At 49.9% G+C, this 24,544-nt stretch overlaps 1 protein-coding gene across 1 annotated transcript; it reads right to left on the bottom strand.

Annotated features, from left to right (window-relative positions):
• Positions 1-694: 694 nt before the first annotated feature.
• SPATC1 (spermatogenesis and centriole associated 1) lies at positions 695-23,431 on the bottom strand. The gene is made up of 6 exons (XM_049765638.1): positions 23,227-23,431; positions 18,097-18,102; positions 4,147-4,578; positions 2,993-3,517; positions 2,785-2,924; positions 695-1,024 (listed from the first exon to the last, which is right to left on the bottom strand). The coding sequence occupies exons 1-6, from the start codon at positions 23,429-23,431 to the stop codon at positions 695-697; spliced, it is 1,638 nt and encodes a 545-aa protein (XP_049621595.1).
• Positions 23,432-24,544: the final 1,113 nt, after the last annotated feature.

Raw genomic sequence — 24,544 nt, 5'->3', positions numbered from 1 at the left:
TGGGCTCAGTAGCCGTTGCTATTCTGCTGTGGTCTGCTCAAGCTGAAGGGAGTTACGAAGTCAAGACCATATGGCGCAGCTGTTCCAGGAGCCGAGAGCTGGGGCCCAGGGAGTATCTCCACTTACAGTGCTAACATGGGCTACAGTGGGCGAGTGTGAAAGAGACTTGGGCTGCAGCACAGCCAGCCTGCCAATCCTGAGTCCCTCCCATATTGGCCCTTCACCTCCAAAATCTGGCTCCTCGCAGTCTCCCATACTGGCCCCCTTTATTCTTCATACCATCCCCCTTCACTCCCCGTACTGGCCCCTCACTCCCCATGCTATCCTCCTGTCACCTCTGGGTGCCTCTCCATCCTGCCCTGTATGTCTCCCCAACAGCCAGCCCCAGGGGCTGGAGCAATAGCACAGCGGTAGGGCGTTTTCCCTGCATGTGGCTAACCCAGGATGGAGCCGGGTTTGATCCCCGGCATCCCATATGGTCCCCCAAGCCTGCCAGCAGCGATTTCTGAGTGCCGTCAGGTGTGGCCCCCAGACAAAAACAAAACAAAACAAAAACACAAAGCCAGGGCCAGCCCTCTTAGGGCACAGCACCATGTCCGATCCCCTTGTGCCCTCAGTGGAGTACAGACCAGCCCTCTGCCTCGGCACCTGGACAGTCTGGGCCGCAAGTGCCGCAGCTTTAATGGTGTCCTCGTCACCAGATGAACATGGGCTTGCCGTCGTCATGGGCCAGTTGGCTGAGGCAGGAGAGCAGCAGCAGCGCATCAGTGAGCATGCTAGGGTGCACCGTCTCCACTAGCACGTGCTGCAGGAAGTCCAGGGAGTAGGAGCCGCCCTCGGTCGCCGCCAGCTCTGGCCGCTCACGCAGGATGCCGTAGGCGTTCACTAGCTGCTCTGTCAGTGCCGGGTGCACCCGGCCGTTGTAGCCCAGGCTCTGCAAGCGGTTCATGATGCTGACGTAGCGCTGGGTGAGAGTCTGGCAGAGCTCCTCATCTAGCTTCTGGTCGTGAGGGTTCAGGGAAGCCTGTGGGGCAGAGCCGGCAGGGAGTCAGGGGGGTTGGGAGGGTCCTGGGGGAGCCTGCAGCGGAGCACGGGGCTGTTTGATCCATCTTATGACCAAGCGCAGGACAGGGTTTTGTTTCGTTGTTTGTTTAGTCCCCAAAATAAAAATGTCAGAGTTGGGGCATCAGAGTGATAGCACAATTGGGATGGCGTTTGCCTTGTCTGTGGTTGAACCAGGTTTGATCCCCATGTGGTCCCCAAGCACCACCAGGAGGAGTGATTTCTGAGCACAGAGCAAGAAGTGTCACCAGGTGTAGGCAAAAGAAAAAAAATAAAGTCACAGTGGGGGGTCAAGGCAGTATCACAGCAAGGAAGGCATTTGCCTTGCATATGGCCTGGCCCTGATCCGATCATGGGCACCTCTGAGCACCAGCAGGAGTGATTCCTGAGTGCAGAGCCAGGAGTAACCCCAGAACATTGCCAGGTATGGCCCCCCAAACAAAAATAAAACAAGGCAGGGGCTGGAGAGATAGCATGGAGGTAAGGTGTTTGGCTTGCATGCAGAAGGACAGTGATTAGAATCCCAGCATCCCATATGGTCCCCCGAGTCTGCCAGGAGCAATTTCTGAGCATAGAGCCAGGAGTAACCCCTGAGCGCTGCCAGATGTGACCCAAAAACAAATAAATAAATAAAACAAGACAAAAAAAAGTCAGTCAGTGTGAGGGTTGGAGTCGGGGGCACTGCTCTCCCCTCACTGCTCTTGATTGTCTCCGTGTAAAAGATACTTGGGCCTCAGGAGGCTGCTTGCCACTGCCCACATCTGCCCTCGCACAGATGCTGTGGCCCGGGCATCATCTGGGATATGACATAGCAGGGCGGAGTCACAAGGTGCCGCTGTCACCAGCTCCAGGGGACAGGCATGGGGGAGGGATGACTGCATCTTCTGTTTATGCAACAGATCAGTGTCAAGTCACAGACCTGGGCTGGCCTGGCCATTCATTCTCAGCACTGCCTGCGTGGGCGCAGGGTCAGGCAGGGCCCTGGAACCCACCAGCCGGGGCGCCACACATAGCACCCACTACTGAGAGCAGTTAGGCTTCACCTAGGTTTCCCTGGAACTGGAAAAAGGGGTTCTGAAGTCTGGGCTTCAGACAGGGCTTGAGGAGGAGGGAAGGGTTACAGGGAGAACCTGGGAGGAGAAGAGCAGAGAGAACTAAGAAGGGACTCCACCTCTGTCCTCCTCTAGCCCTGCAGACTCTGCCCTCTTTTCTGCTTCTGGCTCCATTCAGCCCCGGAGCCTGGCAAGACAGGAGTGCAGTAGGAGCTTCCTCTGGGCAGCCGGGGAGGAAGAGGCTGCCAGGCCACCCCCGCCCCCACCCTGGCCTTCTTTGAGCCTCAGGCGCCTCTCTGGAGCCCGGGCAAGGTTCTGCCCGGCTGACCACACGCAGGGCATGGTGGTTCCTCCTAGGAGCAGCTCTAAGCCTTCGACAGCAGCAGAGCAGCAGCTGGAAGCAGAGCTGGTGGGCAGCTCTGAGGGACAGAGCAGGGGAAGGACATGGGACCAAGCTGCACTTGGAGTTTCCCAGGAGTCCCCCATGACTGACTGAGAAGGCCTTGAAAGTCCACAGCAACTCTGGCTGAGGAAGGTGGCCAGACAAGGTGGCACCAAGCACCCACGTCCACATCCTGCTGCCTGGTCTCCCCCATCCCTGTACTACCCGGCCACAGTCCAAGGGTGCCCAAGTGTGGCCAAGTGTATCCGTGTGGGGTGCACCACGCACCTGAATGATCTTCTCAGGAATGTTGGACACAGTGAAGCCGTAGAGACGCACGCGCTCGGGGAAGATGCCCGACAGGATCCTGCGGTCCAGCTGGAAGGCGATTTCCCCCACCAGCCTCTCCCAGGCCAGCTGCTTGGGCTCTGCAGACACAGTTGGCTCAGCAGCCTCAAGGCTGGGAACCCTGGGGCTCCCCCTGCCCACCACTGACCTCGGCCTCTGTCTGGAGTCTTGAACTTTCTGGGGGACAGCTTCCGGTCAAGGTCCAGGGCACTCTTCCTGCTGGACTCGGTGGCACGTGGGGACTGGGGGTCTTGAGCCGAAGGCGGGGAGGAAGAGGCACGCGGTGGGGAGCAGGGGACTCTTGGAGTGGTATGGGTGCTGGGTGAGGGCTGGGGCTGGGCAGGGGTGTGGGGGGCATTCTGGTTCTGGGTGGTGCTGGAGGGGCTGTAGTGGGGGGTTCCTTGGGAGGCGGGCATGGGGGCCGAGGTAGGCACAGTGGCTGCTGGCACAGCAGGGACTGAGGCAGGAGTCCCTTGGCTTGAATGGACACCAGATTGGGTACGGGCATCTGAGGTGCCATAGAAGGCTGGCATGGCACCAGGTGTGCCCCCTGCCGGGGTGGGGCTGGAGGTCTGCACAGGTGCCCCCACAAATGTCACAGTGAGGGACTCCAGCTCCTGATTCTGTTGGGGCTGCTCAGTGGGGGGCAGTGTTGTGCCCCGTTGAGTAGGACCTGGAGAGAAAAGGGTTGAGGCTGTCAAGACCAAGGTGGAGGAGCCGGAGAGATAGCATGGAGGTGAGGCGTTTGCCTTTCATGCAGAAGGACGGTGGTTCGAATCCTAGCATCCCATATGGTCCCCCGAGCCTGCCAGGAGTTATTTCTGAGAGTAGAGCCAGGAAACCCCTGAACGCTGCCGGGTGTGACCCAAAAACCCAAAAAATTAAAAAATAAAAAATAAAAATCCGCTCAGAGGGGCCGGAGAGATAGCAGAGCGCTGCCGGTGTGTGAACCAAAAACAAAACAAAACAAAACCAAAAAGACCAGGGTAGAGCTGATGTCCCACGGGTCCCTTAAGCACTCCTGCTATCATTTCTACTCCTGGAGCCAGGAGCGACTCGATCTCCACTAGGAGTGATTCCTGAGCAGCTGAGTGTGAGCCAAAAACCAAAAAACCAAAACAATGAAAACGCTGGCAAGAACCTGGTGGGAGGGATAAGTCCAGTAAGACCCAGGGGAGCGTTCGAGGGGCAGGATCCTGAGGGGTTTTCTGGTAGTTTGAGGGGCAGGACCCTTCCTTCTGGCTAGCACATCAGTCAGCAGCGTCCTCAAGCCCCCTCCCACTGTGCCCCTTTTGCAATTACCTTTGGAAACGAGAGTGGGCCCTGCAGGAACAGAGGCATGCGGTGCTCCTGGGGACTCTGGCAGCCGTAGCCTGGGCACCTCGGGCAGCACAAGATTGCCCACAGTCAGGAGGCTGGGATTGACGGTGGCATTGAGCAGGGGGCTGCCCACAGAGATGGGGCCCGGCACAGGGCTGGGCAGAGTGCCCCCCGGAGGCGTCATCATATGGCCTGCCAGGGGGCTGCTGGGCGTCATAGTGCCCGTGGAGGGCATGCCCAGGGAACCGTCCAGGGGGCTGGTGAGTGGCAGTGAAGCTGGGCCGGCCAGTAGTATGTTGAGGGCATCAGGCTGCGGGCTGTTGAGCATGTCGCCAAGGGGTGTCAAGGCCATGAGACCCATATCATCCAGTATGTTGTCGTTAGCTGCTGCTGGGGATGGGGCCAGGTAGACACCTGGGGACCAGAGACAACACTGAGACACTTCTGGTGGCTCTGACCAGGGTCCCAGCCTGGACGGAGTTGGGAGCCCACACATCCCAGGGTCCCCTTGGGGAAGGCTATCTGGGAAGGGGCTTGGGTGATGCGCAGATATTGGAAGTGGGAGCATTTACTTAAAAAGGCCGGGTGAAAAAAAAAAGAAAAAGGCTGGGTGGAGGAGCCTGGAGAGATAGCACAGTGGTTAGGCCTTTGCCTTGCACTTGGCCCACACAGGACAGACCCTGGCTCGAATCCCAGCATCCCATATGGTCCCCTGTGCCTGCCGGGAATTACTTCTGAGTGAAGAGCTGGGAGTAACCCTTGACGCCGACGGGTGTGACCCAAAAAACAAAACAAACAAACAAACAAAAAAAGGCGAGGTGGAAAAAGGAAAGTTCGAGTAAATGCATGCCACTGTTTGCCCCAGCTACAGGTATATTGAAAGCACCTTTTTTTCTCTTTTTCTTTGAGGGGCGGGGGTGGGGAGGTTACACCCAGCAGCGCTCAGGGGTTACTCCTGGCTCTGTGCTCAGAAATCGCTCCTGGCAGGCTCGGGGGACCATATGGGATGCTGGAATTCGAACCACCGTCCTTCTGCATGCAAGGCAACTGCCCTACCTCCATGCTATCTCTCTGGCCCCTGAAAGCTCCTTTTTAAATTTTGTGTTGGTTTGGTTTTGGGGCCAAACCTGGCAGTGTTCAAGGCTTACTCCTGACAGTCATTAGGTGACCATACGGGGTATTGTGTGCAAGGTGACCACCTTATCTGCTGTACTATCTCTTTGGTCTGCTCTTGTTGAAAAGTTCTGAAGGGGGCCCTCACCATAGCTCAGTGGTAGGGTGTTTGCCTTGCACGCGGCAAATCTAGGACGAACCTGGTTCGATCCCTGGCGTCCTATATGGTTCCCCTAGCGAGGAGAGATTTCTGAGCCATAGCCAGGAGTAACCCCTGAGCATCACCAGGTGTGGCCCAAAAACTCAAAAAAAAAAAAAAGTTCTGTAGGGTTGTCAGTGGGGCCTGAAATGTCCCTTCATCCAGCACTTCCCTGTCATGGCACTCAGCTGTGCCTGGTTCTAGCAAGCAGGAAAGACAGAGTATAAGCAAGCCATCAGCAGTCAGCAGGCATTGGCATGGAAGTCTCTGTTCTTTTTGTGTGTGTCCAACACGGCTCTGCTTATTTTCTTTCAAACAGTTAAAGGTAAAATCCAGGGCCTGAGCACAGTGGCGTTTTCCTTGCAAGCTGCTGATCCAGGACCAACAGTGGTTGGTTCAAATCCTGGTGTCCCATATGGTCCCCCCGTGCCTGCCAGGAGCTATTTCTGAGCAGACAGCCAGGCGTTACCCCTGAGCAACGCCGGGTGTGCCCCCCCCCCAAAAAAAAACAAAACAAAAACAAAACAAAAAAAACCCAGGGCCTGAGGGGTGAGTTAAGGTGTCTGCCTTGCAAGTGCTAGCCAATGAAGGACCACGGTTCGATCCCCCAGCGTCCCATATAGTCCCCCCAAGCCAGGGGCAATTTCTGAGCGCTTAGCCAGGAGTAACCCCTGAGCATCAAATGGGTGTAACTCAAAAAAGCAAAAAAACAAATCCAGGGTCTGAGCAATAGTATAGTCACTATACTATACTATTGGAAAGGGTGTTTATAGGGGTTTTATCTCCAGCATCCCATATGGTTCCCTGAACTTCCCAGGAGTAACTTCTGAGTGCAGATCCAGGAGTAACCCCTGGGTGCTGCCATGTTTGCCCCCCTAATAAAACAAAGCAAAACAAAAAAACAAAACAACAAAAAAATAAAATCCAGGACCATAGAGTTACTACTTCAGGGAAAGTGCTTATCTTGCATGAGGGAGGCCCAGGTTTGATCTTGGACACCCATATGGTCTCTTGAGCACTGACTGCCAGGAGTGATTCCTGAGCACAGCCAGTAAGCTTCCCCCCTTCCCCCCCAAAAAAAAAGAATAAAATAAAGTAAAATAATTGGACAGGATAGGAATTGAGGTCTATTGGACTACTGTTTGTTCTCCTAAGTGCTGAGAAGTTAACCTACCAAGAGATGAGGTGTCCATAGAATTGTGAAGCCTAGAGCAGAAGGGACTCCATTTTGTTGAGCCAATATTGTTTCCATTTAAGATTAACAAGGCTAAGTTTCCATTTAAGGGCTAAATTTCTATTACAAAAATCATGATGCTGCCCTAGACATCTATACATAAAAGGACAGGATGAAACACCCTAGACAAAAGCCAATCAACTTAAAGGTCAAGACTTTCTGCTTCTAGCCCTATCTAACCTGGCTTGTGACCTCCATAGTCACAGTGCCCTGGTCAGCCAATTTGTAGATATTGGTTGACGAAATAAAGTCTTGCTTAGCTTTATTTCAATTGTGTCATCTCGTTCTTCAACTGTGGACCGTAACAGAATCATTTCATAGGCTCTGACTATGGAGGTACAAGGAGAGTCAAACCCAACTAGATTGTGTGTTACTCTGAGAAACCTGCATCAGCACCAGGAATCAAATTCCCCTTGGGGAAGGCTTTAATACTACTCTGGCACCAACTTGCGACTGCAACAGGGTAGAATCATAAGACACCCTGACAAGGAAGCAGCAACAACTTGATCTAAGGGCAGGTGGCCCTACCTCACCACCCAATGTGAGATGAAATCAGAATGTGCCCCCATCATAGGATCTGCAAAAACCAAGATCACAATTAAGAAGACTGACTATGACATCTACGACTGAGCAGAATTTTTCCTGGGACCATAAAGAAAGACCTTGGGGTTTGACAGCTAACATGCTCAGAGCCTACAGTCGGTCTCATGAAAGTATGCTTCAAGGGTAGAGACACCCTGGATCACTTAAGGCAAGGAAATTTTCTTTCTAATTTCCCCAATATTTATTGCACCTATGCAAAACAATAAACAAATAAACAGGGCTGGAGAGATAGCACAGTGACATTTGCCTTGCAAGCAGCCGACCCAGAACCTAAGGTGGTTGGTTCAAATCCTGGCGTCCCATATGGTCCCCCGTGCCTGCCAGGAGCTATTTCTGAGCAGCCAGCCAGGAGTCACCCCTGAGTGCCGCCTCCTCCTCCTCCTCCTCCTAACTCCTCCTCCTCCTCCTCCTCCCTCTTCTTCTTTTTTATAAATCATCTAGTTATGTTTATGTCTCCCTAAAAACTGATAAAAGGAAAAAAATTGTGGATGGGACCCAGTGCCCAAACGATTCCAGGAGCATAGAGTGGAAATAAAAAATGGTCAGCCTGGGGCCGGGAAGGTGGCGCTAGAGGTAAGGTGTCTGCCTTGCAAGCGCTAGCATAGGACGGACCGCGGTTCGATCCCCCGGCATCCCATATGGTCACCCCAAGCCAGGGGCGATTTCTGATCGCATAGCCAGGAGTAACCTCTGAGCGTCAAATGGGTGTGGCCCAAAAACCAAAAAAAAAAAAAAAAAAAAAAAGGTCAGCCTTTGGGGCTGAAGAGCTAGAGTGGAGGTAGGGCGTTTGCCTTACATGCAGGACGGTGGTTCGAATCCCGACATTCTATATGGTCCCCAGAGCATGCCGGGAGCAATTTCTGAGCGTAGAGCCAGGAGTAACCCCGGAGCGCTGCCGGTTGTGACCCTCCCCGTCCAAAAAGAGAGAGAGACTCAAACTATAAGAAGCTATACACAAAATGGATCTGTAACGCTAGCAGTCTATGGGGCTAAGGGTGGATGTATGGGATGCATGCTGGGAACTCTGATGGAGAGAGGTCAACACTGGTGGTGGGAATGACCCTAATTCACTGTCACTATGTTACTGAAATTCAACTATGAAAAACTTGTAAAAATATTAAAAATTAAAAAATAGAATATAGCATACAATAAAATATTTAGGAGGAATAAACAAGATAAATGAAAAAGGCATATTCTAAAAAATGGAACACATTGTTGAAAGAAGTTAAAGATCATCTAAATAAATAGAAAAACATCCTATATACATGGATTAAAACTTGGTGTTATTTTGATGGCAGTGCTTAGTGGGTCCTAGAACAGATTGTTTCCTCTTTTGGTCCATTACAGCAGAGCAAAATCCTTATTAGAGGGGTCAGAGAGATAGCACAGAGGTGAGGCATTTGCTTTGCACAGCCAACCCAGAAAGGAGGATAGTCTGAATCCCGGCATCCCAGATGGACTCCGTGCCTGCCCAGAGCGATTTCTGAGTGCAGAGCCAGGAGTAACCCCTGAGCATTTGGGTGTGGCCCCAAATCAAAAGAAAACAAAAAGACATGAAACTTAAAACAATCAGTGGGGCCTAAGATAATACCTCAGACTCTGTTAAAATGGGGTTAAGACACTTGTCTTGAATGCAGTATCAGCCCCCATTTGATCCCTCGCACTGTATATGGTTTGCCTTCAAAGCACCTGCAGGTGATAGTTCAAACAAACAAAAAAGGGCCAAGTATCTGAACAGACATTTTTCAGAGATGATCTACAAATGGCCCAAAAAGTGAAAAGAAGCTTATCACCAGGGAAATGCAAGTCAAAATCATAATAACTACCTCTTCACACCCACTAGAATGACTCTGATGAAGAGATGTGTAACCAGCTAGGATGTGGAAAGTGGGGTTTCTCCTACATGGTTGATGGGGAGGAGGCAGAGTGGCGTCACTTTAGAGAACAAGTCAGCTGTTCCTTAAGCAGAGTGTGGCTTCCTTCACAGAGCTACCAATGACCCAGCAATCCCACACCTGGGTACAGATCTAAGAGAAACAGAAATGAAATAAAGATGGATGTGTAATGGACCAAAGGAGGGAACAATCAAGTGAGTATTTACTGATAGGTGGATAAACAAAATGTGGTTCCTCCATGCAGCGCCAAGTTCTCATCTCATGCAAGAAAACCAAACCCAAAGCCCTGGTCACAACCCTAAGTCCTCATTCAGGCCATACCATCAATAAACCTTGAACACAGCACAGGAAATGGTAGAACCCAGTCAGGAGAGTCACGTACGGCTGGTTCTATAATGAAATGTCTAGAACAGGCAAATCGAGAGGCAGTGAAAGTATTGAGATAAAAATATGAATATATGTAACATATAAAATACAGGGTTTACAGCCCTAGGTATCATGCCCCTCTCCACTAACAACAAAAATCAGAATCGGGTGGAGCCCTAAAAGCAGAAAATCTAGTTAGCTATTGATATTGGTTATAGCTGAGAAGGGATATTGTGGGTGTACCTATTTAAGACCCTAGACCCACCCATTTCGGGGAGGGGTCTTGGAAACCGGATAGTAGGTGTAACCTTACCTGCTAGACCCTCCCATTCCTGGGAGGGGTCGGGGAAAAGGTAGATAAGGCTTGGACCAAGGGAATTCGGCCCTTTTTGGCTTTTTGCCCTTTTGGCTCTTTGCCCTTTTGCCGTTTCTCTTTTGGCCCGGCTTGGCTTCCTGGCTTTTGGATCTTTGGGCTGCATGGAGCCCAAAGGGAAGATGGCTAACAGGAGATAAGATGCAGGGCTAGCAAAATATAGCTGAATGCTTAAAAGGTTGACATAGGCCACACACCTGTGGTGGCTAGGGCATAAATAAAGATGATTCTTCCTGAAGCCTGCGTGTGAGTGATTTTACCTGGGCCTGGAACTCGCCGGCTGCATGGAGGTTGCAGAGCCATGTGGGCTGGATGGCATCATCCACCATCCAGCCCCATCCTTAATTAATTAATGCAACATCTGGCGCCCGAACAGGGACCTGAATCCTGGACCCAAGAAACCAGCAACAATGGTAATATTTCTGCTTTTCAGTTTAATTTTGGCTCTTGTCGGGTGCACTGAGCCCACAACCCTGGGCCACGTGCAACAATTTTCAAAGATGGCCAACACCCCACCTGGGGGTTCAAAGGCCATTAAAACAAGAGAGGTGAAAGCTTGCATCACCTCCAGCCCAGGCCCAAAACTAAAACTTTGTTACAATAAACAAAAACCTGGGCCTCTTCAAAAACTTATTAAAAGTCTAAATTGGAAACGGAGGAGAAAAAAGACTATTAAAAATGGACTGATTTTTAATGCAACAGGATATAGGCAATAGATGTGTAATATCTAATGGGGATCTTTTTGGGGTGAAGAAAGTACTATAGGGCTGGAGCCATCACTGTTCCCTCTCTAGTCAGCAGAGCTTCGGAATTCCCTGCATCTGTACGTCTTTTCTTGGAACAACTCTCAGTTACTGTTCACATGCCACCCCTGCTGGGGGTGTGCACCCTTCATCTGCCCCCAGAGCTGACTCAGACCCCAAGCAGCTCTCCTCTCTTGCCCAGGCAGAACAGAACAGGCAGCTTCACTGCCCTGATCATGGCTCTTCCCGGTTGCCCACACAAATAGTAATGAGAAAAGGGCACTGCTGGGTGGGGAGCAAGGCGGGGTCTCTGCAAATAGATGAAAGGACTGGAGCTTGTGGCCTGAAGTAGAGTCTGAGGCAGAGTCCTGAGTAGAACTTGAACCTGGGGGGCAAGGTAGGGTCTGAAGTAGAATCTTGGGGGGAGCTAGAGTCTAGGGGCGGAGCAAACGACATGGCCTAGACATAAGATGAAGGAATCAGGCCTCAGAGGGAGAGGGCAGAAACTGCCCAGAAGATAAACGACTTAGTGGGACATTTTATGTTGGTGCAGAAGGGAGAGGGGGACTGAGAGGAGAGGAGACCTGGGGGAGAAAGGCTCAGAGGACAGGGGGAGAAGAGTCCTGAGGGGAGAAGGATAAGAGGGAGGAGAGGGAAACTGAGGGTAGGTGGGCCCTCAGAGAAGAGGAGTCATAGAGTTAGGGGTTCAGAGGGGACAAGGGAGGAGAGGATCCTGGGAGCAGATGGGTCCTGAAGAAAAGGGGTCCAGGTCATGAGATGATTCATTCCATGGGGGAGATGGTTCCTGAAGTGTGAATGTTGAGGCGATGGCTCTTGAGGGTTGAGCTGGCGTTGGAATCTTAGGTATTGGTCTAAGGGCTGTTAGTTTTGTTTTTGTTTTGAGTCATGCCCAGTTGTGCTCAGGGCTTACTCCTGGCTCTGTGCTCAGGGAACTTTCCTCATGGTGCTCAAGGAACCATACGGGGTGCCGAGGATTAAACCCGAGTTGGCCGTATGCAATACAAACACCCTCCCTGCTGTACTCTCACTTTGACTTTTTTTTTTTAAAGCAGCTGTGATTTATTTATTTATTTATATTTATTTTTGGGTTTTGGGTCACACCAGGTGACGCTCAGGGGTTACTCCTGGCTATGCGCTCAGAAATCGCTCCTGGCTCAGGGGACCATATGGGACACCAGGGATTAAACCCAGCTCTCTCCTGGATCAGCTGTGTGCAAGGCAAATGCCCTACCACTGTGCTATCCCTCGGCCCCCACTTTGACTTCTGAGGGAATCTAGTCTGAGAGCTGCCTGATCCTGCTGGGAGGGGTCCTGGAAATGCTGAGTAAGTAATGGAATGGAAGTTTTGGGTGGGAGGGTTGAGAACTGTTCTAAGGTGGTAAATTGCATCTACATGGAAGGTAGAGGCTTGAGGGGACAGGCAGATTGAACTTGGAACATTGAGCACATTGTAATGTGGGTTTGAGGGGCTGAAAAAATGGCAGAAACTAATTCACAGCCCCTCTAGAGAAGATTATGGGTGCTGGCAGGGGCTGGGGTGGGGTGGGGTGGGGACTGAAGATGAAAGGAGGCATGGGGAAGGTCCAGGCAGCAAGACTTGTTGAATCTTCCAACTCCCAGGCCCGTGCATTTCTATCAGCCTGATCTGCGCTGACTCTCTCCCATCCTGACATCCTATGGGAGTGAGGTCTGACCCATTGGGCAGGCTTTGGTTTTCAGAGTATCACAGTGCTAGGGATATGAGCCCTTAGTTGGCTCTCAATTCTTCTCTGAGCCAGCAGCTTTTTCTGCCCAGTCATTTCCATTTCCCTGAGTGAATCAAGCCTGTGGAGCAGGAGGGTCCTGCTGTCCTGATCTTGTCCTGGCTCCATCTCCCCCATGACCCTGTCACATGACAACAGTCAAAATGTCTTGGCATCTGTTTCTTCCCTATGAAATCAAGTTAGCCAACAGCCAATGCTTCTGGATGTCTAGCCACTCAGATGGCCATTCTTTTTTGTTTGTTTGTTTGTTTTGTTTTTGGGCCACACCCGTGACGCTCAGGGGTTACTCCTGGCTATGCGCTCAGAAGTTGCTCCTGGCTTGGGGGACCATATGGGACACCGGGGGATCGAACCGCAGTCCATCCAAGGCTAGCACAGGCAAGGCTAGCACAGGCAAGGCAGGCACCTTACCTCTAGCGCCACCGCCCGGCCCCCAGATGGCCATTCTTAACTCACAATTGTACCTCCTCCCTTTTTGGAAGAGCATTCCTGGCCACCTGGTCTTTTCGATTCTACTGGTCTCTGCTACCCCAGCCTTTTTATGTACCCCCCCCCCCCCAGCGGTCTCCACTTCCTCTGCAATGTGCCCAAACTCTTGCTGCCAGCTTTTCTTGTCTGCTTTCTCTTCTCCTGACCTTCAGCCATAAAATACTCTCGGAGAAGTTTGGTGGATGCTGCCCTTACTACTCACAGGCGCCGTACATTACAGCAGGACAGGCCTCTGTTTTGCTCAGTCTTTCCTGCCTTCTAGATCAGAAGATAAAAGTTTTACAGGAGGGCCGGGAAGGTGGCGCTACAGGTTAGGTGTCTGCCTTGCAAGTGGATGGACTGCGGTTCGATCCCCCGGTGTCCCATATGGTCCCCCAAGCCAGGGGTGATTTCTGAGCGCATAGCCAGGAGTAACCCCTGAGCGTCAAACGGGTGTGGCCCAAAAACCAAAAAAAAAAAAAAAAGTTTTACAGGAGAAATGCAAGCCATGTCCATAGAAATCCCCTTTTTCCTTCCTAACCTTTACATTAATATTTTCTTCTCCCTTTCCTATAACATTGAAACAAATGCTCAATTTTTCAAACACCCTTATCCAACTCTGCGCGCCCTTTCTCTGTTGTGTCTTCCAATAGCCACTCCTAGTTCTCATGCTCTTCTTTTTGTTTTGTTTGTTTTGGAGCCACACCCGGGGACCCTCAGGTGTTGCTCCTGACTTTGCACTCAGGAATCATTCAGGGGACCATATATCACTGATCAAATCTGGGTTGGCTGCGTGCAAGGTAAATCTATTTGTACTATTGTGCTATCGCTCTGTCTTCACATGCCATCTTATGTGTGTGTGTGTGTGCGCGTGCAAACTATACATGGCAATGCTCAAGGCTTACTCATAACTCTGTGCTCATTTTCACTCCTGGCAGGCTTGGGGGACAATATGGGATGTTAAAGTTTGAACCTATGTTGGCCAAGTACAAGACAAGTGCCCTTTCCACTGTACTATTTCTCCAGCTTCGAAGGGAGATTTTTTTTCCTTTTTTTTTTTTTTTTTTTTTTTTTGTGCCACACTTGGTGGCACTCAGGGGTTACTCCTGACTCTGCACTCAGAAATTATTTCTGGTAGGCTCTGGAGATGTGGGATGCCAGGAATAGAACCCAGGTCAGCTGGGTACAAGGTAAATACCCTATCTGCTTGGTTATTGCTCTATCTTCTTTTTCACTTTTTTTGTTTGTTTGTTTTTGGGCCACACGGGCAGTGCTCAGGGATTACTCCTGGCTCTGCACTTAAAGGCTCACTCCTAGAAGTGCTCGGGGGACTATCTGCGGTTCTAGGGAAAAAGCATGAATCAGGCATGTGACAGGCAAGTGTCCTACCCACTATACTGTATGTCTGGCCCACCTCTCTGCCATTGTGAAAGGAAGCTGTGGAGTTCTAGAGAACAAAGGAAGAGGAATGTGGGCCCAGAAAGAGAAATGGAAGGTTGCGTTCATAAGAGTAAATAGAAAAAAAAGCACCTGGCACCAAAAGGAAAGAAAGCCACGGGGATGGGGCGAGGAAGAGGTAGCAAGAGAAAAATCGGAGGCAGCTGTCAGGGTCCCAAAGATTCAACTTTGACAAGGCCTGAACACAGAGAATTCGCTGGTCTCAAGAAGTAGCTTGGAAGAGCAGACTTCTTCTGGCCTCTCTTCTCCACACTCACATCCCGGAAGCTTTCCTAGTAAGGAACATGAACAGACTTTTCTTCTAGCTCACTCCCTCCTCTCCTTTCAGTTGACTCTAAGAGCCCATTAGACCTGGCATTCTGCCGCTCTCATCGCCTTTCCCACAGCACTTGGAGCCATCTTCCTTAAGCACACACCTGGATGACTTTCCGTTAGAACCACTAATGTCTTCTTGCCCAGGAGCAAATTCAAGTTCCTTGGCCTGGGTGATCTGACCACATTGTTTACCTCTGGAGATCCATAGTTCACCTTTCACTGGTCACTTACACCCTTACACACACGAGGATGCACATAGCAGTCACCCACATACCAACATGCTATGTATATGTAGTCACACAGAGCAACCCATAAAACATACACTGCACATATTGCATTCACACTCATGCAACACATATTCTCTCTCTCTCATCTCTCTCTCTCTCTCTATTTTTTTTTTTTTTGGTTTTGGGGCCACACCTGACTCAAGAGTTATTTCTGGGGGCTGGGCGGTGGCGCTAAAGGTAAGGTGCCTGCCTTGCCTGCGCTAGCCTTGGACAGACCACGGTTCGATCCCCCGGCGTCCCATATGGTCCCCCAAGCCAGGAGCAACTTCTGAGCACATAGCCAGGAGTAACCCCTGAGCGTTACCGGGTGTGGCCCAAAAACCCAAAAAAAAAAAAAAAGAGTTATTTCTGGCTCTGTGCTCAAAAATTGCTCCTGGCATGCTCAGGGGACCACATGGGATGCTGGGGATTGAACCCAGGTCTGTCCTGGGTCATCTGCGTGCAAGGCAAACACCTTATCACTGTGCTATCACTTTGGCCTGCAGCACATATTCTCAAGGTACCTATTTCACACTCAAACTTAGCCAGAATTTAGTCTCGTATTCCCATACGGCACACTACATCCATCTGCACACAATCCATACTTTCCATTGTACCAGGTGGTACGCACACCAGACAGACTCATCTCATACATAGCCTGGGCTCTGACTAAACTGATCTGTTCCTCACTCCTGTAATTCTTCAGAGCCAAGCTTTGTCCAAGCAGCTCTCTACCATGGTTCTTCTCCTTCCAATTCACTCCCAGCTGTCTGGGTACCCTGCTTCTAGAAGTATCTCCTAATCCCTAAAGCTGGACCCATCAGGAGTTGTAAAATCTGAAATGCGTCAATAATTCTCCTACAGACTATGCCAGAGCGATAGTACAGCAGGTAAGGTACTTGCCCTTTACACAGTTTGATCCCCAGCATCCCATATGGTTCCCCATGCTCACCAGGAGTGAGCCAGGAATAATCCCTGAGTAGTGCTGGGTGTGGCGGCAACAACAACAACAACAACAACAACACCAACACCAACAAAATTCTTTTGCATGCCTTGCATGCGATATATGTGGGTCTGATCCCCAGCATATGGAATCCTCAGCATCCCATATCATCCTCTGAACACCTCCAGGAGTGATTCCTGAGTGCAGCCATGAGTAACCCTTGAGCATTGCCAGTATGTGCCCCCATCCAATGGAAAAAGAATTTTAAAAATTGAACCACTATGAGATACATAGATAACAAAGTTGTTTGTGGGTGAGTTTTAGTCATGCAATGTTCCAGCAACCATCTCTTTAGTGCCCATTTCCCAGACAAATGCCCCAGTCCCTCCTGCCCCTCAGCCTTATCTCTAGAGCAGAGGCTTTTCTTCTCTCTTCCTCTCCCTTTTTCCTTCGTAGGCACTGTGGTTTGCAATACTGTTACTGAAGAGGGATCAGGACTATCACTTTACCTCTCAGCACCCAGTCCTTGTTCAGAGTGATCATTTCCAACGATCACTGTCTGAGTGGTCCCTTCTCTGCCCAAACTGCACTCCCCCACTATTTGTGGGGATCTTCCTACCAAGGACTGGTCCTCCTGATCCTCTTCTCTATTGTCTCTGAATATTGTTACCATACTATCTTTTTTTATTTGCTTTTGGGTCACACCCGGCAGTGCTCAGAGGTCACTCCTGGCTCCACGCTCAGAAATTGCTCCTGGCAGGCTTGGGGGACCATATGGGACACCGGGATTTGAATCACTGACCTTCTGCATGCAAGGCAAATGCCTTACCTCCATGCTATCTCTCCCGCCCCCAATATACTATCTTTCTTTATATCTCACAAATAAGTGCCATCATTTTATATCTGTTCCTCTCCCTCTGACTCATTTCACTCAGCATAATATTCTACATATCCAGGGCTGGAGTGGTGGCACAAGACGTAAGGCGTTTGCCTTGTACATGGCTGACCCAGGACGGACTGCGGTTCGATCCCCTGGCATCCCATATGGTCCCCCAAGCCAGGAGCAACCCCTGAGTGTCACTGGGTGTGGCCCAAAGACCAAAAAAATAATACTCTACATATCCATCCGTGTATAAACAAATTTCATGCCGTCATTTCCTTATGGCTGAGTAGTATTCCATTGCATAGATGTAATATAGTTTCTTTATCCACTCGTGTGTGCTCAAGCACTTGAGTTATTTCTAGATTCTAGCTATTGTGAATACTGCTAAAATAAACATAGTAGTGCAGAGGGCTTTTTTGCATTGTGTATTTTTTATTAGTGTATAATTGTGATTTTTATTAGTGTATAATCCCAGGAACAATATTGCTGGGTTGTATGAGAGCTCAATTTCTAATTTTTATTTTTTATTTTTTTTGTGGGGGCCACACCTGGTGATGCTCAGGGGTTACTCCTGGCTAAGCGCTCAGAAATCACACCTGGCTTTGAGGGATTATATAGGATGCTGGGAACTGAATCCAGATCTGTCCTGGGTCAGCCACGTGTAAGGCAAATGCCCTAGCTCTGCGCTATTGCTCTGGTCCCACAATTTCTAATTTTTTCAGGAATACCCATATTATTTTCAAAATAGCTGGACCAATGAACATTCCTTCTGCAGTGAACAAGAGTCCCTTTCTCCCCATATTGGCCCTCTCTCTGGTTTTTCTTCTTCTTCTTCTTCTTTTTTTTTTTTTGGCCACACCAGGCAGTGCTCAGGGGTTAATTCTGGCTCTGCACTCAGAAATTATACCTGGGATGCTGGGGATAGAACCTAGGTCTAATAGGTCTAACCTAGATCTAGTAGGCAAATGGCCTATTCACTGTGTTATTGCTCAGGCCCCTCATTCATTTTTGGCATCACAGTGTTGTGAGATGTCTCATTTTTGTTTTGACTTGCATCTCCCTGATAATTAGTGGTGTGGAACACTTTTTTTTATGTGCCTTTGATCATCTGCATTTCTTCTTTGAGGAAGTCCATGTTCATCTCTTCTCCCCATTTTTTTTTTTATGGGTTTGAATTTTTTTCTTGTTAAGCTCTACCAAAGCTTATATATCTTACTTAGATATTAATCCCTTATCAGAGGGGTTACTAATTTTTCCCATTCTGTGGGGATTCTTTGCAGCCTGGTCACCATTTCCTTTGAGGTGCTTAGTTTAATGTAATCACATTTCTTTATCTTTATCTTCCACTTGCTTGGCCAGTTGTCATGGCTAGCTTAGTCCGAATATGTTAGAGAACTTCTCAAATTCTCTCTAGGGAAGTGGGTGCATGGATGGCAAATTATGAAATATGAGGAGCCACTTGCAGTTGTGCAGGAGAACAGAGTTCTGGTTTATTGGCACATATCGGGGTATGTATGGGGATTTTACCAGTCACAGTTTTTTGTTTGTTTGTTTGTTTTTTGGACCACACCCGTTTGATGCTCACAAAACTATACACTCCTGGCTAAGAGCTCAGAAATTGCCCCTGGCTTGGGGGGACCATATGGGATGCCGGGGGATTGAACCGCAGTCCTTCCTTGGCTAGCACTCGCAAGGCAGACACCGTACCTCTAGCACCACCTCACCGGCCCCAAGTTTTTTTTTTTTAATGCTCACATTTGTTTCTTTGCAAAGTACAACATATCTCTCTTATTAACAGAAGCTTTATCACTATACACTGATCTTCAAAACAATTTACATGCCTCTAGGTGCCTTGCAGACTTTATGAATAGATACATTTCAATTATGAGCCCAGAGGATGAAAATAGGGTACATTTTGACATCTCAAAATAGTTCCTATCTGTCCAGGCCCTAGGTGTCCATTCTGATGCAGATTAATGCAAGAAGCCAGGTTTTTCCTACGAAATTTCCTTTTCCTGAGGAAACAGTTTTTTACTTTAGGGGTTTATCACAGATAACTAACTTCCTAAGGTTTTTAGAAGGGGCAATAAAAGAGACAAACTAAGGGCCGGAGCAGTGGTGCTAGAGGTAAGGCGTCTGCCTTGCAAGCGCTAGCTTAGGATGGCCCGAGGTTCGATCCTCTGGCATCCTATATGGTCCCCCCAAAGTCAGGGGCAATTTCTGAGCGCATAGCCAGGAGTAACCCCTGAGCATCAAATGGGTGTGCCCCCCCAAAAAACCCCAAACAAGCAAAAGAGACAATTTAATATGAAAGATGCAAATCTATAGTTGGTAAAAGTTTTCCTTCTTTCTTTTTCTTTTTTTTTTTTTTTTGATTTTGGGGGTCACACCCAGCAGTGCTCAGGGGTTCCTCCTGGCTCTACACTCAGAAATCGCTCCTGGCAGGCTGGACAGAACTTATCCTGGGACCAATAAAAAAGACCCCAGTCTAGGTTTTGGCCTACAATCTGTACAACAACCAAGAACTCTAATTCCAGAGGTCTGACAGAGATAACTGCAACTGAGCAGAACTTCTGGAAACATAGTGAAAGATTCTATCCTAGGCTTAGTCCTAGGATGGGTTGCAAAAACCAAGATCACTACTATAGAAGACTATTAAAACAACAGTGATGGAACAGAACTTCTAGAACCATAAAGAAAGACTCCATCCTAGGCTCTATCCTATGACCTATGAAAATACCAAGATCTCTAGTTACAGAGGCCTGATGTTATCATCCACGACTGAGTGGAAAGTTTCCAGACATCACAAAAGGATCTGGGGAAAGTAAAAGAGCATGTAAGAAGCCTGTAGTTATTCCCACGACAGTATACTTCAAAGGCGGAGAAACCCTGTTTCTTTTAGGTCAAGGGAATTCCCTTTCTAATCTCCCCAATATTTACTGTAACTATAAAAAAAGAGAAGCACAAATTAATTTTTTATTATTGTTGTTTGTTTGTTTTTTGTTTTTTATTTTTGCTTTGTTTTGTTTTTATTTCAGGACTGGTTATTGTTTGGTTGCTGTCTTTATTGCTGTGGTGCTTTTCAGGTTTTTTTTGTTTGATTTTCTTTTTTTTTGTATTATTATTTTTTTTCCTTTCTTCTCTTAAATCGATTTTTTATAGCCTCTAGAAGGACTCCTCCTGATTTTTGTTTGTTTGATTTTTGCCCCCCCCTTTTTTTCTTTCCTTCAAACAGAATCACATAACTTGAACCATCTTGTTCTGACTCATAAATTGATGGGGAAATAATGGAAAGTACCAAGACCCAACAGTCATATGAACATTGAGTAGAAATAAAAATGATCAGACTTAAACACCAAATCCAAAGCCAATGACACCAGAATCGATACCTAATCTACAACAAGCTAGACACAGAGAGGACCATTTTTATACTAGCAGCCTGGGGGTCAAAGGAGGCGGATATGGGATGCATGCTGGGAACAGGGGTGGTGGGAGGATAACAACACTGGTTGTGGGAATGCCCCTGATTCAATGTCACTATGTACCTAAAATATTATGGTGAAAGATTTGTAATCCACTTTGGTCAAAATAAAAAATTATTTAAAAAATACTCTGTTGTCTGTGTCTTTAGTGGTAGAACCTTCCAGAGGAAAGGGGGGGCCTATGGGCTTGGGATCATTGTGGCCAATTTGAGGGACACTGAGGACTAGTGTTAGGATTTAGCCCATGGGAAGGAGCCAGAAGAGATGGCAGGAGTGCTGGTAGGTGGCTTCCAGGTGGTGAGAAGAGGGGACAGTGTCAATGACACTGGTGAAGCAGATCCTAAGATTAGAAGTCACTGGTGAGGTTGGATCTCAGGCAAGTAGAGCACCCGAAAAGAAGTATACACAGCCACTTAGGGAGAGTAGGTCCTTGGAGGTGCGAGAGGGATATTTATATTGGGGGAGAGTAAGGTGGAGAGTAAGGTGTGGACTCTGTGTCAGCCAAACGGGTAGGAAATGAGAGGGGATTACAACAGTGTGTATGCTTTTGTATTTAGGGAACGCAGGGTAAGGGGATTGGGGAAAGTAGGTTGTGTGTGCTTAAGGCGATTAGCTACAGTAGAGAAGAGGCACACATTTTGTGTTAAACCGGAGGACAAATTTGCTCTTAGAAACACTTAGGTTGGGCCCAGAGAGATAGCACAGCGGCGTTTGCTTTGCAAGCAGCCGATCCAGGACCAAAGGTGGTTGGTTCGAATCCTGGCGTCCCATATGCCCCCCCCCCCTCCGTGCCTGCCAGGAACTATTTCTGAGCAGACAGCCAGGAGTAACCCCTGAGCACCGCCAGATGTGGCCCAAAAACAAAAACAAAAACAAACAAACAAACAAAAAAGAAACACTTAGATCCAGGGGCCGAGTGATAGCACAGCAGTAAGGCACTTGCCTTGCTCGTAGCTGACCCAGAACCCAGAATGGACCCAGGTTTGATCCCCAGTATCTCATATGGTCCCCCCAGCCTGCCAGGAGCGATTTTTGAGTGCAGAGCCAGGAGTGATCCCTGAGCGTCACCAGGTGTGACCCAAACAACAACAACAACAGCAACAACAACAAAAAAGAAACACAACACTTAGGTCTAGAGTTGATTAGTTCCAGGGCCTCATGAGTGCATGTTCCTCCAAGGGCTGGGGAGTGTTGGGGGAGAGTTGGAGGATTGGGTGAGGGGTGGGGTGGGGCGGTTGAGGAGGTTGAGAGAGGGTTGGGGCCTTGCAGTGGGTGGTGCCAGCGGAAGTAGAGGCAGAGCCAGCCTGGCAGCAGCTATGGCACAGCTGTGATAGGGCTGTGGTGGTTGTGGTAAATGGAGTAAAGATACGGATAAGCAGATAAGGTGCTTCCCTGGAAAGCAGCTGACACAGGTTTGATCCCCAATAACCCACATGGTCTCTTGAGCGTCCCAAGGGTGATCCCTTGTGATCCCTGAACACAGTATTGGATCTAAGTCCTGGAGCTGGAGTGACGCGCTTGCCTTGCACGTGGCTGACCTGGTTTCAATCCCTGGCTTCCCCTATGGTCCCCTGAGCACCCCCAGGAGTGATTCTATGAGTAACCTACCCCCGAACATAGAGTGTAGACCCCAAACTGAAAGAACAAGAGTAAAAAGCATGTCCTGAGCACTACAGGTCTGGTCCCCGAAACAAATTACCAATAAATAGTAAAGAGGTTGATGGAATGGAATGAGGGTGCTCTCGGGGCCCTGGAAGACTTGCATTCTCGGTCTCAAAGGCCACGGAGAAGTGGAAAGATCTGAGGCTTCCTTGAGCGGCTGAGGATCTACACTGCAGAGGGCTTAGGGGGCAGAGGCTGGGGTGCAAGCAGGGAGTGGGCAGAAGTGGGTCCTGAAGCAGCTGGGTGGGCACCTGCCTGGGAACAAACCTGGCCCTCTCCTTCCCAGCACAGGGCAGGGAGAGACAGCATGTGGCTGCAATGATTGAGTGTTCATGGGTGTTTCATCATGTACTCGTCTGTGATGTGGGGCTACTGCCCCTTGCTGCCATACCCTGAGGCCATGAAACCCCTGGTGAGGTCTCTCTTTAGTGCTCACAGCTGGCTAATCTCTGGCACCTACACTCAGCTGTGGGGCTTCTCAGTGCTGCTCTGCGTCTGGCCAGTCCCTGCTCCCCAGGACCACAAGACACCCAGACACTACTACTTTTCTGAAAAACCCTGTAACTTCCTCTTAGTTTTTATTTTGGGGCCACACCCGGCAGTGCTCAGGGGTTACTCCTGCCTCTGTGCTCAGGAACTACTCCTGGCAGTGTCAGAGGACCATGTGGGATGTCAGTCAGCTTCATGCAAAACAAACACCTTAACCTTGTGCTGTGACTCCAGCCCTTCTTGTTTTTGTTTTTGGGCCACTTGGCAATGCTCAGGGCTCACTCCTGGGTCTAGAATGATCAAGAACCATTCCTGAGACAACAGATAGGATGCCAGAGTTGAACTCTGGTCAACTGAGTGCAAGGCACCCTCCCTGCTGTGCTAGGACTCTAGCCCCTCTAACATCTTTGTTTAATCTCAGACTCCTCCACCTCCACCCCTGCATCTTCTCCATGCATGGCTGGTTCCTTAAGCCTGGCTGCAGCCCTGATGGTGCTCCTGGGCCTCTGGGTTCAGTCTCCAGCTGCTTCCTTCATTTGAGTGGAGAGTGACTGGGGAGGAAGGAGGAGTTTACAGGGGTGACATGGCTGCATGTATGTGGAGCTCCAGGGATGGGATTCCCAGTCTATGGCCCTGCGGGGTTTTTGTCCTCTGGTGAGCAGGTGAGCCGGGCCTGGTCCTCTCCCCCAGGGCCTGATGCTCCCCTCCCTTACTGACTGTCTCCCCACAACTGGGAGGCTCCTGCTGTGGCATCACCCTGCCCTCCCACCGTCCTTGCGCATTTACCCTGGCATGGAGTCGAGCTGGTCACAGGCTCGCCGAGGGCGTTGGAGAACCCGCTGATGCCCAGGACACCAGCCTGAGTCTTGATGGCCGTCTTGAGCTGGTGGTTCTCTCGAATGAGCCGCACCAGTTTCTTCAGTTCCTCGTTCTCCCGCACCAGCCTCTCGATCTGATGCCTGAGCCCCTCATAATTGGTGAGCAGAGACATGCCCCAGGGCCACAGGAAGGGGGTGCCCCTGTGAGGGCACCACACCTGGAGGCTGCCCAGGGCCCCGGGCCTGGCCCGGGCTGGGAAGGGCACCAGGGCTTGCAAGGCCAGCCTAGCTGACCCTGGGTATTGTGAGGTCAGAGTGCTGTGTCCTATTCTGGGACCTCCTGCTCCTGCTGGGTCAGGCCCAGCTCTTTGGGAGCCCTGCAGGCCGGTGCTCAGTGCCCGCCAGCACAGGCCTACCCTTTGGGCCACTCTCACCCACCGACTCCACCTCGAGAAGCTTCCTCTCTCCTGCAGGCAAACCAAATGGCATTCAGGTGTCTAAGTCCCAGGCCTGCTCTGTCCCAGCTGCTCCTTCGTGCTTGTCTGGCTCAAAAACCAGAAGCTGTGGGTCCTCCACAGTTGGCAAAGGGCGCAGACGGCTACCTGCCTGGCAGGCCAGGATGATCTTGGGCAGGCCTGGCTCCAGCCTGCTCTCCTGGGGACATTCTATCCTGGACTCCTGGATGCTGAGCTGTGCTGTCCTCCAACTGTAGGTTCTCAGAATCTTTCTCTGAACAAATCACCACGGGGTCTTCCTAGAACTTGGGTTTCTTGTTTCTGGTGGCTCAGATCCCCCTTTTTTAGACTTCTCATACAGCAGAGCCCTGTCTTATGTCCACACTTGCGTTCTCTGGATCCTCGAAGCTTCCTAACTTAGTAACTTAAAGAAACCGATGGGGTTAGAGCAATAGTGCCGAGTAGGGAAGGACGGGCGTGTCTAGGAACAAGCCAGCAGACAGGGTCACGCTAAGAGATCGGGTGGGGCGAAGATGGGCTGAAGACCAGCATTCTACGCGCACCTCACAATGGGAAGTCTGTTCCCCTTCACTGCCACTTGCAGCCCTGGCATCTGTCTGTTCCTGCGACAGCAGCTCTGCCGTCTGCATGTGGCCTCTGGGCCTGTTTCACTCTTCCACCTCTCAGCCTTGCCTGACGCTGGTCTTTCCTTGGTTGATGTCATCTCTGTCCCCTGTGATGATGCTCAGATTCAATGTGTCAGCTTGGCTTAGTGACAGCATGCAGGCGTTCAGTCAAGCCCTAGAATTCTGCTGCGTAGGTACTCTGTCG

The sequence above is a fragment of the Suncus etruscus genome, chromosome 19 (assembly GCF_024139225.1).
Source record: "Suncus etruscus isolate mSunEtr1 chromosome 19, mSunEtr1.pri.cur, whole genome shotgun sequence".
Taxonomy (NCBI): domain Eukaryota; kingdom Metazoa; phylum Chordata; class Mammalia; order Eulipotyphla; family Soricidae; genus Suncus; species Suncus etruscus.
Note: the sequence above shows the minus strand (reverse complement) of the source record. Positions and strands in the feature narration are given on the sequence as shown.